General features: G+C 48.1%; 2 protein-coding genes across 3 annotated transcripts; both read left to right on the forward strand.

The window, feature by feature from the left end:
- Window positions 1-956: 956 nt before the first annotated feature.
- Window positions 957-11,522, forward strand: tcf7l1a (transcription factor 7 like 1a). 2 transcript variants are annotated; one of them, XM_035185187.2, is made up of 13 exons: window positions 957-1,465; window positions 1,669-1,859; window positions 2,885-2,954; window positions 3,271-3,407; window positions 6,582-6,659; window positions 8,666-8,783; window positions 8,874-8,955; window positions 9,055-9,111; window positions 9,254-9,370; window positions 9,808-9,976; window positions 10,061-10,168; window positions 10,253-10,301; window positions 10,636-11,522. In XM_035185187.2, the coding sequence occupies exons 2-13, from the start codon at window positions 1,689-1,691 to the stop codon at window positions 11,202-11,204; spliced, it is 1,725 nt and encodes a 574-aa protein (XP_035041078.1). In that variant the 5' UTR covers window positions 957-1,465; window positions 1,669-1,688; the 3' UTR covers window positions 11,205-11,522. The 2 variants fall into 2 exon arrangements, with proteins under 2 accessions (XP_035041078.1, XP_035041079.1); XM_035185188.2 differs by having other exon boundaries at window positions 958-1,859; window positions 9,811-9,976.
- Window positions 11,523-11,657: 135 nt separating this feature from the next.
- LOC118126042 (caspase-3) lies at window positions 11,658-15,815 on the forward strand. Its single transcript, XM_035185189.2, has 4 exons — window positions 11,658-12,696; window positions 14,553-14,716; window positions 14,805-14,925; window positions 15,353-15,815. Exons 1-4 carry the CDS (start codon window positions 12,480-12,482, stop codon window positions 15,664-15,666), a joined length of 816 nt encoding a protein of 271 aa, XP_035041080.2. The 5' UTR covers window positions 11,658-12,479; the 3' UTR covers window positions 15,667-15,815.
- Window positions 15,816-16,207: the final 392 nt, after the last annotated feature.

The raw sequence follows: 16,207 nt of genomic DNA on the forward strand, positions 1-16,207 counted from the left end.
TCCTCTTCTTTCTCCCTCTCCTCCTCCCTCCCCTCTCCTCTCCTCTCCTCTCCTCTCCTCTCCTCACCCTCTCCTCTCCTCCTCCTCTCCTCTCCCCTCCTCTCCTTCCCTCTCACCCTCTCCCCTCCCTCTCCTCTCTCCTCTCCTCTCCTCTCCCCCTCTCCTCCTCTCCTCTCCTCTCCTCTCCTCTCCTCCTCATCTCCTCCTCCTCCTCCTCTCCCTCTCTCCCCCTCCCTCTCCTCTCCTCTCCTCTCTCTCCTCTCCTCTCCCTCTCCTCTCCTCTCCTCCTCCTCTCCCCCTCTCCTCTCCTCTCCTTTCCTCTCTCCTCCCCCTCTCCTCCTCCTCTCCTCCTCTCCTCCTCCTCTCCCCCTCTCCCCTCTCCTCTCCTTTCCTCCCCTCTCTCCCCCTCCCTCTCCTCTCCTCTCTCCTCTCCTCTCCTCCCTCCTCCTCTCCCCCTCTCCTCTCCTCTCTCTCCTCTCCCCCTCTCCTCTCCTCCTCCTCCTCCCTCCTCCTCTCCCTCTCCTCTCTCCTCTCCTCTCCTCCTCTCCTCCTCTCTCCCTCCTCTCTCTCCTCCTCCCCCTCTCCCCTCTCCTCTCCTTTCCTCCCCTCTCTCCCCCTCCTCTCCCCTCTCCTCTCCTCTCCTCTCCTCTCCTCCTCCTCACCCTCTCCTCCCTCTCCTCCTCCCTCTCCCTCCTTCCTCTCCTCCCTCTCTCTCCTCTCCTCTCCTCCTCCTCACCCTCTCCTCCCTCTCTCCCTCTCCTCTCCTCCTCTCCTCTCCTCTCCTCTCCTCCCTCCTTCCTCTCCCCCTCCTCTCCTCTCCTCTCTCCCTCTCCTCTCCTCCTCCTCACCCTCTCCTCTCCTCCCTCTCCTCTCCTCCTCCCTCACCCCTCTCTCTCCTCCCTCTCTCCTTCCTCTCCTCCTCCCTCCCTCGGGATCAACCTGTTGTGTCTGCTCTGGGATCAGTTCCCTCCCCGGTCCACTGAGGGCGCTGCTGCCCGCTCACACTGATCCAGGGTCGGTAAAGATCCCCGGTGCTCCCCGCGCTCTGTGCCCGACTCTCCGCTGCTTCCAGTCGGCTCCGCAGGGACCGAGCAGTCGGTGCGTGTTCCCCAGCCGCAGGATTCGAGCCTCCCCGCCCCGCCACGAGCAGCCGTTCACCGGGGGACCGTTGGGATTATGCCCGTTTCCGACCGGAGGGACGATGTAGGGATTCAGCCGAGAAGCGGCCTCGACTTTTTCCAGCGGAGAAACTGCGGAGAAGAAGGAAACTTTTCCCTCGGAGCCGGAGGACGGAGCTCGGTTTGTGTCCCCGGCCCCAGCGGGTTATGAGCGGCTCCACCGGCCCGGGCTCGACCGTGTGGAAGTTTGAATGATTAAAACGTTGTTCCGGAGGAAACCGCAGAACGAGGAGATATTTCACTCCTCAGGAATTCCGACGCCACAAAGTGAGCGGAGGACGCAGCAGGTAGCTAGCTAGCTCGTTAGCCACTTTCTGTTTTTATTCCATTTCTACCGTAACTCCGGTGATACGCACCGATCGGCCCGAGCGGAGCCCCGGGGGGACGCGCCTGTCCGAGCCGCCGGCAGCTGGAGGTCTCCGGGCGGGTTCCCGGGGCTTGCTGGTTGTTTCACAAAGTGTAAGTTGGCTCTAACAAGTGAACCTGTTAGCCTGCAGCTAACGTCCCGACATGCCGCAGCTAACCGGGGGAGACGACCTGGGGGCGAGCGACGAGCTGATCCCGTTTAAAGACGAGGGGGAGCAGGAGGAGAAGAGGAACGTGTCCTCGGGACGAGACCTGGACGATGTCAAGTCCTCCCTGGTCAACGAGTCCGAGACCAACAGCAGCTCCGACTCCGAGGTGAGCTCCCAGCGTCACTTAGTTCTCCACCAGGACCCTTCAGCTGGGAACCAGCAGCACTCACACCAGTAGCAGAGGAAACAGTCAAAACTAGAAGAGACACATTAAAGTATGTTTGTTTGTTTGGAGCGGTGATTTGAAAACAGGTCAACAGGTTCCTCAGGTGAACTCCTCTGGAGCAGGGGGCCCGGCACCAGGGGCCCCGGCACCAGGGGCCCCGGCACCAGGGGCCCCGAGGCCCCGGGGCCCCGACACCAGGGGCCCCGACACCAGGGCCCCTGAGCTGTAGACCATCTCCTGAGGTTCTCCACAGAGGCTGTATTAGAAAACACAAATGTACAAATGAGTGAAACCTCAGGATACTGAGTGAAACCCAGCAGGAGGTTCTCTGAGGGATCCACAGGGAGCTCTGTGGATTCAAGTGGGCGTGTTGATGACTGTTCTAAACACACAGAGCTAAACTGAAACATCTCAGGATGAAAAGGTGGGGCCAGACACGTAGAGGACGAAGATGTCCAGAGGAGCAGACGTCTCTGTCAATGTGCTGTAAACAAAACCATGTGATCGTGAATCAATAGGTTCCATCCTGTCTCCGTCTCTGTCTCCGTCTCTGTCTCCGTCTCTGTCTCTGCTCCACCTTCACCTTCTGTGAACACGTCTGACCAGAGAATCTCTTGCTGGGTTGTTCATGTGTGAAAGAGTCCGGACCCACAGGATGAGAACAGCTCTGGGGCCGAACCAGGCGATTCAGTCAACAGCAACACTATGAAATCAATTCTGAAACACACAGGCAGCCAGTGAAGGATGTTCTGCTCTGTTTATACCTCCATCTTGTTGTGGTTAGTCAGACAACGGACGCTTGTTTGTGTGTTTTCTCCTCACGACGTGTGTGTGTGTGTGTGTGTGTGTGTGTGTGTGTGTGTGTGTGTGTGTGTGTGTGTGTGTGTGTGTGTGTGTGTGTGTGTGTGTGTGTGTGTGTGTGTGTGTGTGTCTGTGTGTGTGTGTGTGTGTGTGTGTGTTTACAGGCAGACAGACGGCCCCAGCTTCGCCATGATCTGGAGAACAGGCTGAGACATAATCAGCTGTTTGAAGATGGTAAACACTCTTATTATGAAGATTAATTTGTCCTCATCATGTCTGTCTCCTCTTCCCTTAAAGCCTCGTTCGTGTCTTCCTGTCATTTACGTGTTCAGTGTCACTTCAGCTGCTTTCAGACACGACTCCACTCCGTGAAAATATGTGTTTGTTCTGAAATAATATCTTTAAAACAATATCCGTCAGACCTGTAAATGCGTCATCGTTAACACAAGTTACAGTTTGTGTTCGTCCAGACAAAAACTCTTAGTGTGGACGACAGGTTTCGTTGTGTGTCCTGTTGTGGTGACTCTCACGGTCTTTGTCGTCGTTTCAGCGCTGAGGAGGCAGCAGGACGGAGGTCTCTTCCAGCCCTCGCCGTATGTTGGATATCCCTTCTTCATGATCCCAGACCTTGGGAACCTCTGCAGTCCCTACCTCGCCAACGCAGGCCTCCCGACCAGCGCCCGGACGGTAAGACTCTTAAACGTGCACACGAGCGACACGGGGACAGCGATGATAGTGATGCAACTACGTGTGTCCTTCGATGCTTCATGTGGATGAGAATAAACCTGTTGAGGAGGAAAACTGAAAGTTTCGCTGCAGCCCTGAAAGCTGGCGTTTGTCTGTTTGACGTCACTCAGATTAATCCGTCCTCAGGCGTGACTGAGGACAACAGGCTCCAACCGCTTCACATTGTGAACATGTTGTTCAGATTGAGACCTGGATACCTCTGACTCACCATTGTCTTGAACAGTGTCTTTTGTGCATTGGCATTTGATTTGTGTGTGTTGTTATGATAAGGTGGCTGCTGATGGTGCAGGGTTAGACAGGCCTGGACACAGCCTGTCAGGAATGAGCTCTCATCACGGCTGCTGCTGGGCTGCAGATTAGCTGCTGGAGCTGGCGGTTGCACAGCGGGGATCGACAGCGTGTTGCTCAATTTCCCAGACCCTGCAGCTTTATGGAGGCTCAGCTCAGATTATACGGATTTAGGGTGATGGTTTAATACAGTAACACTCATGGCCACTAATCTGAAAGTTGCCTTGTTGGCAGAGGAAGGAGTTTCAGAGTATTTTAAATAAATGTTATTGCAGAGGACACTTGAGGATGTTCTGCTTCTGGCTCGAGGTGGAGCTGAGGTCTCACGAGTCGAGCACTTGATGTTTGTTAAGCTGCTTTCTGACGCTAACCAAAGTTCTGTTCTGCGTGTTCCCACGTGTTCCTGACGTGTTCCTCACGTGTTCCTGACATCTTCTGTATGTGAGCTATAAAGCTATAAACACATTGAAGTGTTAATTAACTCTATTGTCGTTCGTTATCTTTCTACTCAGCAGCCTCCAGATTTTCTTTGCTCCTCTAATTGTTTTGAAAATCTTTCCTCTGCAGACGCACATGTCGGCTAAACACACAGCCAACCCCCCCCAACACACACACACACACACACACACACACACGCACACACACCTGCATTCCTCAGCTTTGTAATACCCCCCCTCCCCCTGTGTTAGCAGGTCATTGTTGTCATTAGCAGCGTCTGAATGGTCCTAATGCATGACTCACCAGGGGGGTCGTTACATCTCGTTATACCTAACACACTGCCTGTGGCTTCACCACACACACACACAACCACACACACACACACACACACACACACCAAATCCTGCTCTCCGTCTGCAGCCTCCTCCTTCACAGCAGAGACTGTTTGCTCTCCAGCCTCCTCACTCCTCACTCGTGTGTGTTTATGAGGGAGAGGAGGAGATGAGTGTAAAGTCAAGGTAAACGCTACCTGACACACAAAACAGGCAGTTTACTGTCCTCGTGCACCTGAGGCAGGAAGCAGAGGTATATTCTCTGTCCACACTAACACACCTAGAAACACGTGGTCATGTGATGTAAACAGGAAGTAGATTGTCTCTGCAGTTGGTTGCTTAGTTACAGAAAATCCTCTGAAGGAGGAGCAGCGATGGTGAAGAGTCAGATCGTCGACCTGCATATGTGTGATCTGCAAGAGAGTCTCTGACCTCAGGTTGTTGATCATTTAGTGTTTTGATTGCACACACAGAGACACAGACACACACAGAGACACAGACACACACACACAGAGACACCAGCCTTCATACCTGCTTCACACCTGAGCAGCAGTGAATGGCAGCAAGACGGAGGAGAGATAACTACGCTTTGTTTTCACTTTGTTTAAACAGGTTTTTTTTGGCAAATCTGTGTGTGTGTGTGTGTGGTGTGTGTGTGTGTGTGTGTGTGTGTGTGTGTGTGTGTGTGTGTGTGTGTGTGTGTGTGTGTGTGTGTGTGTGTGTGTGTGTGTTGCAGTGCTTGTTTACTTAGAATTGGTCCCTTTCAGCCCACTGGACAATCCCACAATTCCTCTGTTTACTCCACATTGTCTCCAAACTCTTAAAATACCAGGAGGATGACCTGCGTTAAACAACAACACGCACATGCACACGCACACACAACCCCAGCTCTTTCTCCAAAGTTGTTTCCACCTCGTTCATATGTTTTTCTGTGAGTCTCTGATATAATGTTAAAAGGTTTTTAATCTTCTTTAGCTCTTCATGATTCTTTCTGTGAAACACTCAGATTGTTTCCATTTACTTAGTTTTCACATCTGATGGTTGAAGTTTGTTTTACTCGACAGTAACAAACAGCTCAAATAATAAATATCTGACCAAACAACACACAACTAGATTTAACGACACAAAGAAGAAGAGTCAGTGAAATTAATCTCTAATAAATGATGAGGTTGTGTTTTTCACATCTGTTTCTCTGTAGTGGCTTGAATATGAAGAGAGTGTGTGTGTGTGTGGTGGGGGGTTCATAAACAGCAGGAAGCCTAATAACTTCTCCTTCTAGGCGCACAGTGATTTTATGCTTCCCTCTGTAATAGACTGATTGTGCAGGGGTGTGTGTGTGCATTGATTTTCTTGGTATTTCTAACAGCTGGATCCATTTAGTGCTGTGAGCCAGAGCTTCCTCAGGCCTCTGAATGGGAGGGGGGGGGGGCATTGTGGAGTTTCTGTGTTTGTATTTCTGGGAACGTGTGTGTGTGTGTGTGTGTGTGTGTGTGTGTGGCACTCCACTTGTGGGGGAGGTTTGGTGCGTGCACGTCTGAAGCAGAGGAGAACGAGCTGCAGAACAACTTGAATTCTAAACGATGGCCGCCTGGTTCCTTGTTGTTCAGACTGTGTCAGTACCAACACGCCTGCACGTCACATGACCACTCACGTTACCAAAAAGAACCAATCAGGAAGAGAAGCATTACAAGTGCGGCCAAATAATCTTGCTCGCCCCCTGGTGTCTGGCTGCAGTATAGGTCATAAACCCTCCTCCATGCGTGTTTGCGTGTTGTTTCTGCAGAAAGAATGTAAACATGTGGCAGATGAACTCAGTTATCTCACCTGGTGTCGGAGGCACGTTGCCCGACAGGAAACACAACATCCTGCACACAAACGTTTCCTGGTCGTCGGTCGGTTTGTCGCTGACACGGCTGGAAAAATAATTTACTATTTAATATTTTTATCTTTTATTTAACTTGAACTGAAACTATCCCTGTGTTTCAGATCAAACATCATTATAACTGTGATTAGTGTGTAGTAGTTCGACCTGTTGACCTTCCTCCTCTCTCCACAGTACCTGCCATTTCAGTGGCCTCTGCTGGACGTCCCCGGAAGAGCAACCATCAGAGACTCTGCTACTCCTACACAACTGGTAAGAACGGGTTACACACTCACACTCACACTCGAGCTGCAAACTGAAAATCAATGTAATGAATAAATCCTGGTTCTGCTCCTTCGTCACGGTGAAGAAGTGAAGAAGTCTCTGCACCACATGTTTCACCACAGTGTCGCCGCAGAGAAGAGACTGTGACACAAGCTTTTATTGTTCGTGTTTAAAATCCTGAAAATCACAAGTCGTGGAGCGTGGAGTGTTTTCTGTTGTTCACACACTGAAGAATCTGCAGCTTGTTTGTCTCAAACTGACCCCGGTCAGGGCAGCATGACTGGGGTCAGGGATTCTAACAGGCCGCACGTTTATTTGAACAAGAAGCTCATAATAAAATAAGGTGGTTGAGTTGTATTTTGGCCTCGTTCTAATCTCGGGGGGGTTTTCACTTTCGTTATCCTCTGCTTCAGTGACTCATTCGATTCAACTCTAACATCACAGTCACATGTCGTAAACACAAACAGGACGACAGCTCAAACACCCGCTGGGCTGTTTTTATTACTATTCTTCACGGAAACTTCCGAAGTCCCAGGAACATTTTCTGGAAACTTGCCTGTGATGAGTGTTGACTTTTACGGTTATAGGGTCACGCACGACAAGGAGCTCGGTCAAAGATTCAACCTCATGTTGGCTTCAGGAAATATAGGAAAGAAATCCTGGGTATGTTGAACTCACTTCGTAGTTCAGACCCCGTGTGTGTGTGTGTGTGTGTGTGTGTGTGTGTGTGTGTGTGTGTGTGTGTGTGTGTGTGTGTGTGTGTGTGTGTGTGTGTGTGTGTGTGTGTGTGTGTGTGTGTGTGTGTGTGTGTGTGTGTGTAACCTCTTGTTTCTAGTTTGCATGACACCAAGACATCGGGTCATAAAACCAAGTGTAACCTGGTGACTCTCTGGTCTGTGCTCTTGGTGGAAACCTGTGTGGGCTGTGCCAGCTCCAGTTCCTTCCAGTCTCCGTGTTCGGATACAGATAATTAGCAGCCGTTGTTTAACTTAGTAGAAAAAATACCAGTGTTCTGAGAGATAAACGCCTGAAATGAAGAAATGAACAGAACTGAATGTTATCAGCGACGTTACGACTTCCCATCGAACAGCTTCCTGGAATATTTTAACTTCCTTAAAAAGAAGCAGTCAATCATCATGAGCAGTCACTCTGCTATACGTTGGTGTAAATGAAGAAAACCTGAATGAACCTGACTTTGTTTCCTGAATTTACAATAATTGATGAAAGAAATGAATCATATTTTAGGACGTTTCTGGAAAAAGAAGCAACTTCAACGATGTGTTGCATCTTTAACTAAACCCATCGACTGTGCTGCCACAAAGAGCTGAACTCAGGATTCTGAGAACAGCAGCGTCTCAGTCAAGTGACATCCTGAAGGTCATGTGACTCTGGAATTAGGGCAAACCTGAAGTCTGAATAGTCTGATTATTGTTAATCACAAGTCAGAGTTAAAAAACACATTTATTATAACCAGAGGATTCACATCCTAACACCTGCAGAATAAAACACAGCAACAGGTCGACTTATGGAAACTTAATAAAAGTTAAAATCAAAAACTAAACTATATATATATATATATATATATATATATATAAGAGTTTGTGTTACTGTCCCTCTCACATTCGCTTGTTGCTCTATTTTCACCAAGTACATGTGTTTTCATTAGTTCTCATTCGGCTCCTGTCCGTCTGTCTCATTATGATGATCTGTTCAAAAAGGTCCTGAAAAGTGCAACCTTTCTAAATAGTTGTTGTACTTTTGGTTCCTTTGTTTGTTTTAACTGACTAAGTGAAAAATGTTGTTCTCTTGTTCGTCTCTCGGTGAAACAGTCGACACGACGGAAACGGGTCACAGACAACTTCATGATGTATTTGAGAAACACGTTTGAACAAGAGGGTGAATTCTGACACCTGGTGGACAGAGGACAGTGCTGCAGTCTTAGTAATCACCACCGCTGTGTGTGTCTGTGTGTGTGTCTGTGTGTGTCTCTCCAGTCTAACAGTGTACCTGTAGTGCAGCACCCCCACATGACCCACCTCCACCCGCTGCTGTCCTACAGTCCAGAGGCCTTCTCCCCTCAGAGGGCCTCACCCGGCTTCTCTCCTGACGCAGGTGAGTGTCACACTTCATGCCTGCACACACATGTTTGTGTTAATGCAACAACAATAGACGCAGTGTGACTCGTCTGTGTGTAAATCTCAGGTGTGTCGAGGTCGCCTCACTCTGCCTGTTACCCCGTCTCTCCTGGAGCCATGACTCCGATCCCTCACCTGTTTGATTGGCTGTAAGTAAAACGCACACGCGCACACACACACACACACACACACACACACACGCACACACACAGTCTGAAAACCTGCTCTGTGTGTTGTTGTGTGTTCAGGCAGCGACAGCCCATGTATCCCATCGGAGGAGGCTTCACACCTGCTGCTCTGTCCAGGTAAGTGTTTGTTTTTGCACCTTGGCTTTAATATGTTTAATATCTCTACTAACTCAATGGACTGATACGTTTCTTCATTGTGAAACAAGTCAAACTCTCTGGATGGGCTGTATTCAATGAGACGTGTGTGTTTTGTTGGCAGCCTGGTGTCGAGTGGTTTCTCTCCACGCTTGGTGGCGAACCCCCAGTCGTCCATCCCCCACCCTGCCATCGTCCCCACGGGGGCGGAGCAGGAGCCTGGATGCAGCAGCCAGCCCAGGTAACATGTCCTCCATGTTGTTCTGTTAAATGTTCAATCTACAGATGGAAGATTCAAGGAAAACAAACCTGTCACTGTAAAATCTCCCACTAATGTTATGGAGAAGGTAAAAAATAAAGGTCCAATCCACCCTCAAACTGTGTGAACCTTCTAAAGTATCTGTACATGGTTCTCCACTTCCTAATGTAGAACGTTCCCAGTGACAATAAAACTTCTTAAAGTCTATAAAACACTGAACTACTCGTAGAACTCAATGTCAACTAGAGTTTTCACTACAAGCTCCTAAATGATCTGTAGAACCTCCTCACTGGTACCAACCTCCTAAAGAAACTCTTCAGAGATCATGTCACAGGCGTAGAACCTCATGAAGGAGGCTCCCACCTTCTTCACAGTCTGCACACGAGGAGTCTCTGACGCTCTAGTTTTCTGTGTTCCAGCAGAAAGTCGATGCCTGAAGCTCAACAGGAGAAAGAAGACGAGAAGAAGCCTCACATCAAAAAACCACTGAACGCCTTCATGCTGTACATGAGGGAGGAGAGACCCAAGGTGGTCGCTCAGTGCAACGTGAAGGAGAGCGCCACCATCAACCAGATACTGGGACAGCGGGTCAGTGCCCAACGCACCGTTTGACTGTGTTCAGGAAGTCTGTTAATGTGTGTGTGCTGACGTGTTGTCGTCTTCTCTCCACAGTGGCACTCGCTGTCGAAAGAGGAGCAGAGTAAATTTTATGAACTGGCTCGTCAAGAGCGCCTCCTCCACTCGAAGCTGTACCCCGGCTGGTCGGCCAGAGACAACTACGTGAGTGACGAGCCGACCGACCACTGTCCCTGTCCTCATCAGCTGATCCCAGGTGTAACGTTCAGTGTGTGTGTTTGTGTTCAGGGTAAAAAGAAGAAGAGGAAGAGGACGAAGAGCGAGACGCAGTTTGAAGGTAAGAAGAGAATCCCCTCCGAGTCCGACAAGCTGCTGCTGCTTCTTCACAGGAGAAACACAAACTACACACAACAAGTTCCTGAAACAGCTCGGCTGGTGTCAGACCCCTAGTGGCGGAAAGTTGCGTAATATGTGTTGAATTCAAATCTTCCAAAGTAAAAGTCCGGTTCTTCTTCCTCTGCTAGTAATGAACAAAAATCCCTCCCAGAAAAAAGTATTCGATGTTCTTCACCAATTTTTTCTCCGTGTGTGATTTGAGGATTATTGATTTTTGTCTCGTGTGCGTCGCTGGTGAAAAATGACCTGACGACACGTCTGTGATTGTTTCTCAGCTCCTGCAGCAGACGGCGATTTCTCTCCTCAGCTGAAGAGACCTCGCGAGGAGACGCCCCACGCCCTGCTCCCCCACGCCCCCCCACAGACTGCGCACACACACACCCGCCCTCACACCATCTCACACCTGACGCACACACACCTCTCCCAGGCCAGCCCCGCCTCCTCGCTGGACTCCCCGGCAACACCCACCACGGCGCTGGCCTCGCCCGCCGCTCCCGCCCCGACGCACACCGAGCACGCGCACTCCTCCTACAGCGGACACATGTCGCCCTACGCGGAGCAGCTGCAGCCGCTGTCCCTCACCACCAAGCCCCACAGGTCCTCCCTTCCTCTGAGCCGCAACGCTGTCACTTCTGGACCCTCCACGCCGTCCTCCACCGCCTCCGACACCCCCACCCCCTCACCCCTCATGGCTGCTTCCAGGAGTTCACCCCTTCCTCCCCCCCTGCACCCGCAGCCTTTCCTCGTCCCGCCTCCTACCTCCGCTCACCAATCAGCAGCGAGCGCTCCCGGTGCCTTAACTCAGTCGCAGCCGTTCTCGCTCAGAAGAACCAATCAGCTGTGAGGAGCTGCCTTCACTGTGTGACGCGTACAAGTGATCTGTTCGTCTTCGGTTTTTTAAAACTTTTTTATAGATGTATCACATTTTATATTGTAAAGGACAAACAATTGGTCAATATTTGACTCTAACTTCATCAAACTGTATTTTTTAGAATCTCACTTTTTCTAAAGACTTTTTACGGACGTTAAGCTTGTTGTTAAACGAGGTGTGGTCACGAGGGTCTAACTGTTTAAAAACCTTTTTCACTTGGTAGTTGTGAGTGTTGCTTAACTTTCTGGTTCCTCCTCTGTGTTAATAAATATTCACTGAGTTCTGACACGTCGTCTGTTTGCTGCTGGGAGTTTTATTTATTGAGACGCAGACATGATGAACTTTGAACTTTGTTTCATTATTAGAAATAGAGAAGAACAGAAAGAGAAACTGACCGTGGTGAACATGTTCACACAATCATACATGTGTATATAATAACATGTGATATAGTTAGTTCAGCGGTAAGAGGTGGATATTGTTCCTGTGTTGGACATTTAAATAGATGGTTCAGATTGTAACACTTTACATTTATGGACATACTGAACAGAAACACTGCTCTGATGCTTATAAATGATTTGATCTATTAAAACATTATTAAATTTAAAAAATAACCTTGATAATAATATTAATCTGTGAGGAAACGTGTGGCCAAATGTCACAGTGGGTTTAATCAACAAGTTATTAAACAAAGCAAAATAAAATCAAATAAAACAATGAATAGATGGAAATGAATCAAACTTTAAAGAATTCAGACTAAAGAACCTCGTCAGCTCCTGGAAGAACAGATGGAATATTTAAAGATCTTTGACAGATACAAGTGTAAAGTTTTCTGTGGTTTTCTCAGCGTCTGTCAGTCGATACACATTTTTACACATGAATGAATGAATCTGCATGAAAGCAGCTCAGAGGATTTGTGAGGATTTAATTTAAAGTAATTCGAGATTTGACGAGTTTTGAAATGTGCTCATGACTGGAACCAGTTTTAACTGTTGGTGGACGACCGTTGACTCATGTGAAAAGCAAACACCTGAGAAACACCCGAGGGGCGAAGTGTTCCCGGAATGAAGCAAGAATCCAAAGTTACATAACTGAGTCTTCAGTCAGCTGCTGATCCTGCAGCAGCAGCACGAACAGGAAGCTCCATATACGTCTCAAAGGTGAGGCTGGAGGCGTGGCCTCACCTGTGGAACTGACTGGACACCGATTCAGAAGCTTCATCTTCATCAGAGCAGACAGAGGAGGAGGAGGATGCTGCAGTGGAGACGACAGATGGACCAGGACGGGCAGTGTAACCGGGCGCTGGTCGTGTCTGTGGCACAGTTTGACTCCGGGGTGAAGCTGGGCAGGAGACCCGGGGCCCAGAAGGACGCCAGGAAGCTGCACAGGACCCTCAGCAAACTGGGCTTCAAGGTGGAGCTCCACACTGACCTGAGTGGAGAGGAAATCTACCAGCTCTTCCTCACAGGTAGCACACACACACACACACACACACACACACACACACACACACACACACACTTACAGCTTCTAACTCTAAGTTCAGCTTTAGGAAAGATGTTGTTTCTTAAATGTTGATGCAGAAGATCCTGATCTTTATTTTTCTATATGCAAAGTTTATTTTGTCAACAAACAGAAATTGTCCTTCCTAGATTTTCACTTTTATATCTTGGAACTTTTATAACTTGGAATCTTTATTTAAATCACTCAATCTATTAGACAACTAAATAAATATCTAATATAAATCTAATAAAGAACTCCTCCCTGAAACTGTAGATGAATTATCTCTTCTGATACTTACTGTATATCCACCTGCTTTTATTCTATTTCTATTTATGTTTTTTTCTCTATGTACAATTTCACACTTTAAGTGAGCTGTCAACGTTATCTTACAATAAATACATACATAAATAATAATGTATGCTATATATTTGGTTGTATTCTTATTTAAGTTATCATTAATACAGTTTATGGTAAAAATGTATAATAATAAACCTCTGATATATTTCTTGTCATAAAGGTTTGATAACTTCTCAGGAAACATGTTTTACTCCCTAATATCAGTGTTGGCATCGGCCTTAAAAATCTGTCAGGCTCTTAAAAAATAAATATAATATGTGCAGAGGACATTTGAATGAAAAGTCAGATCTAGAAGATTTACTGATTAAAATACAATCATGTGTTTTAGTAAATGTTCTTGAAAGAGGAATCATCTCTGGAATAACCTCAGGTTTTATTGTAGACGTTGTATAAGAACTCATGACATAATCAGGTAAAGTGCAGCGTTCACATTATTACATAACGACTTATAGGAGTACATTCGTGATAAAAACAGATTCTCAGACCTGTTGAGTTTTATTTAAGACATATTTTATCACCCGAGTTCTCCAGAGGAACCTCCGAACCTCCGGGTTCCTCTGGAGAAGCAGAAGCTCGTAAAGATCCAGACAATCCTCTGCAGAACAAACACGTGAGTAAAGGTCCGTGTCTATAGGACGTCTCCACCCACTCACACCTGATGTTATGTAATCACCTCAGACAGAATTCTCACAGACGCCAGCTTCAGTTTTACAGCCTGATGCACATGTGATGAGTGGTCACATGACGCAGGCTCCTGTCATGTGACCATCAGCTGAGTGAATTCAAACATCACCTGTTCACTGCCTCAGCTCCCTGGAGGAGTTAAACTCAGAGGATGTTGCTCCTTGTTAAGATCTATGAGACACACTGTGATTAGTGAATATGAGACTATACAATATATAATAACATAATATGATAATAACACATGCATAGGACAAGCAGTGGATGGGGCCCTCTCAGCTCGGGGCCCATCCACTGCTTGTCCTCCTCGTCTCTCTGCATCACCTGAATGTATCAGAGACAGAGGAAATGATGATTGACTCAGAACATGAAGCTGGTGTCACACACGGAGAAGACGTCCAGACTGTGGATCAATATCTCGCTGCAGTTTTTGACTAAAGTTAGATTTGAACTCTGAGTCTGACGCGAACAAACAGAGAATTTGAGCAGATTTGAACTTTTATTGTTCATTTACCGAAGGTCTTCTACCTTTTATCTGTTGGCTCAGTGGATTCTTCATTAAAGACCAGAACAGCCTGTTTGTCGAGGTCTGTTCTGAGATCACAGAGCAACAGACAGAATCAGGTGAAGATGATCTCATCACGCTGATATCTTCGTTATCATGAACCTCAGAGAACTGACTGATAATCCTTCTGCTGTCAGGCTGATGAACTCACACAGCATTTTAAATAACATCTTTTATAAACGTGCTTTTTCCATGATGTGTTGTTGTCTGTGCTGCAGAGAGCAGGCGTCCCGTGAAGGACTGCTTCTTGGCCGTTCTGTCGTCTCACGGTGACGAGGGCTGTGTGTTCGGAGCTGACGGCGAGCGCGTGCGACTGTCTCGTATCTTCTCGTGTTTCAACAACGAGCACATGGAGAAAAAGGCCAAAGTGTTTCTCGTCCAGGTGAAGACTCACTGATGATTACAAGATCCACACGTTTCTTTGGACATGAAGGTGTTTGTGTCTCATGAGGACTCTTGTGTCTCTGCAGGCCTGTCGGGGACACGACCTGGACGATGGCGTGGAGGTGGACTCAGGGGATGATGTCACAGACTTGTCACAGGATCTGTGGGTTCCTGTAGACACAGCAGTGATGTACGCCACAGCACCAGGTGAGCGTCGATGAAGAACCCGTCATCGAGCAGGAAGCTCAGGATTCCTCACAACGTTAGAGCGTCCTCCTTGATCCAAATCAGTCCAGTTCCTCCAATGAAGCGTCTCAGGAGCTCCGAGGAGACGTGCACACTGCACATCACTGTTGCTATGGTTACGCTGGCCGGGTTTTTCCAGCCTCTCAATCAGAGACTTGTGTAAACTGCTCTCGTTTTAGTTTGAAAACACAGTTTTAGAGCTGAGGTTTGAAACCGATCTTTTCAAAATAAAACGTAGTCGTATGGAGGCAGCCTGACTCGTCAATGAACCTCTGACCAAACAAGGTCGTGGAGGACAAAGTCTCGTTTTGTATTTAAATGTGAACCTTCAGAAAACGTGATAGGAAGTCAGTCCTCTGTTTGACCCCCCCCTCCGTCCTGTCCTCAGGTTACGGGGCCTTCATGCATCCTCTGGGTTCCGTCTTCCTGCAGACCTTCTGCACCTTGTTGGAGACGGAGGGGAACCGGGAGCTGGAGCTGACCCGGCTGATGACCCGTCTGTCCCACAGCGTGGCCTACACCTTCCAGGCCAAAGGTCGCTCTCTGGGCGGGAAGAAGGAGATGCCGTGCTTAGTGACCAGTTTGACCAGGGAGGTGTTCCCATTCGCTGAGTCCCGGAAAGAGGGCGGGGCCGCAGGGCTTTCAGCCACGTCATTGGTCAGCTCCAAAACCGCCAGGAAGCGAACTCCTTCGATCAGTTAGCATCAGATCGTGAGATGATCAGCTGATGTTTGACACATTAGAGAAACTCACTTGTTCAAATGTTTTACAAACTTTATCTATTTAAATATTACTTTTCATTTCTCTTACTCATGTTTACTGATGTGTCTGTTTGTAAATAAAGATTTTATACAAACCACCAAACTCATATGTCGTTTTATATTACACTTTTTATATTCTTGCCTGTCCTCTCGTTCTCTCTCTCTCTCTCTCTCTCTCTCTCTCTCTCTCTCTCTCTCTCGCTCTCTCTCTCTCTCTCTCTCTCTCTCTCTCTCTCTCTCTCTCTCTCTCTCTCTCTCTCTCTCTCTCTCTCTGCCTCTCTCTCTCTCTCTCTCTCTCTCTCTCTCTCTCTCTCTCTCTGCCTCTCTCTCTCTCTCTCTCTCTCTCTCTCTCTCTCTCCCTCTCTCTCTCTCTCTCTCTCTCCCTCTGTCTCTCTCTCTCTGCCTCTCTCTCTCTCTCCCTCTGTCTCTCTCTCTGTCTCCCTCTCTCTCTCTGTCTCTCTCTCTCTCTCCCTCTCTCTCTC

This window comes from Hippoglossus stenolepis, chromosome 18, assembly GCF_022539355.2.
Source record: "Hippoglossus stenolepis isolate QCI-W04-F060 chromosome 18, HSTE1.2, whole genome shotgun sequence".
NCBI lineage: Eukaryota > Metazoa > Chordata > Actinopteri > Pleuronectiformes > Pleuronectidae > Hippoglossus > Hippoglossus stenolepis.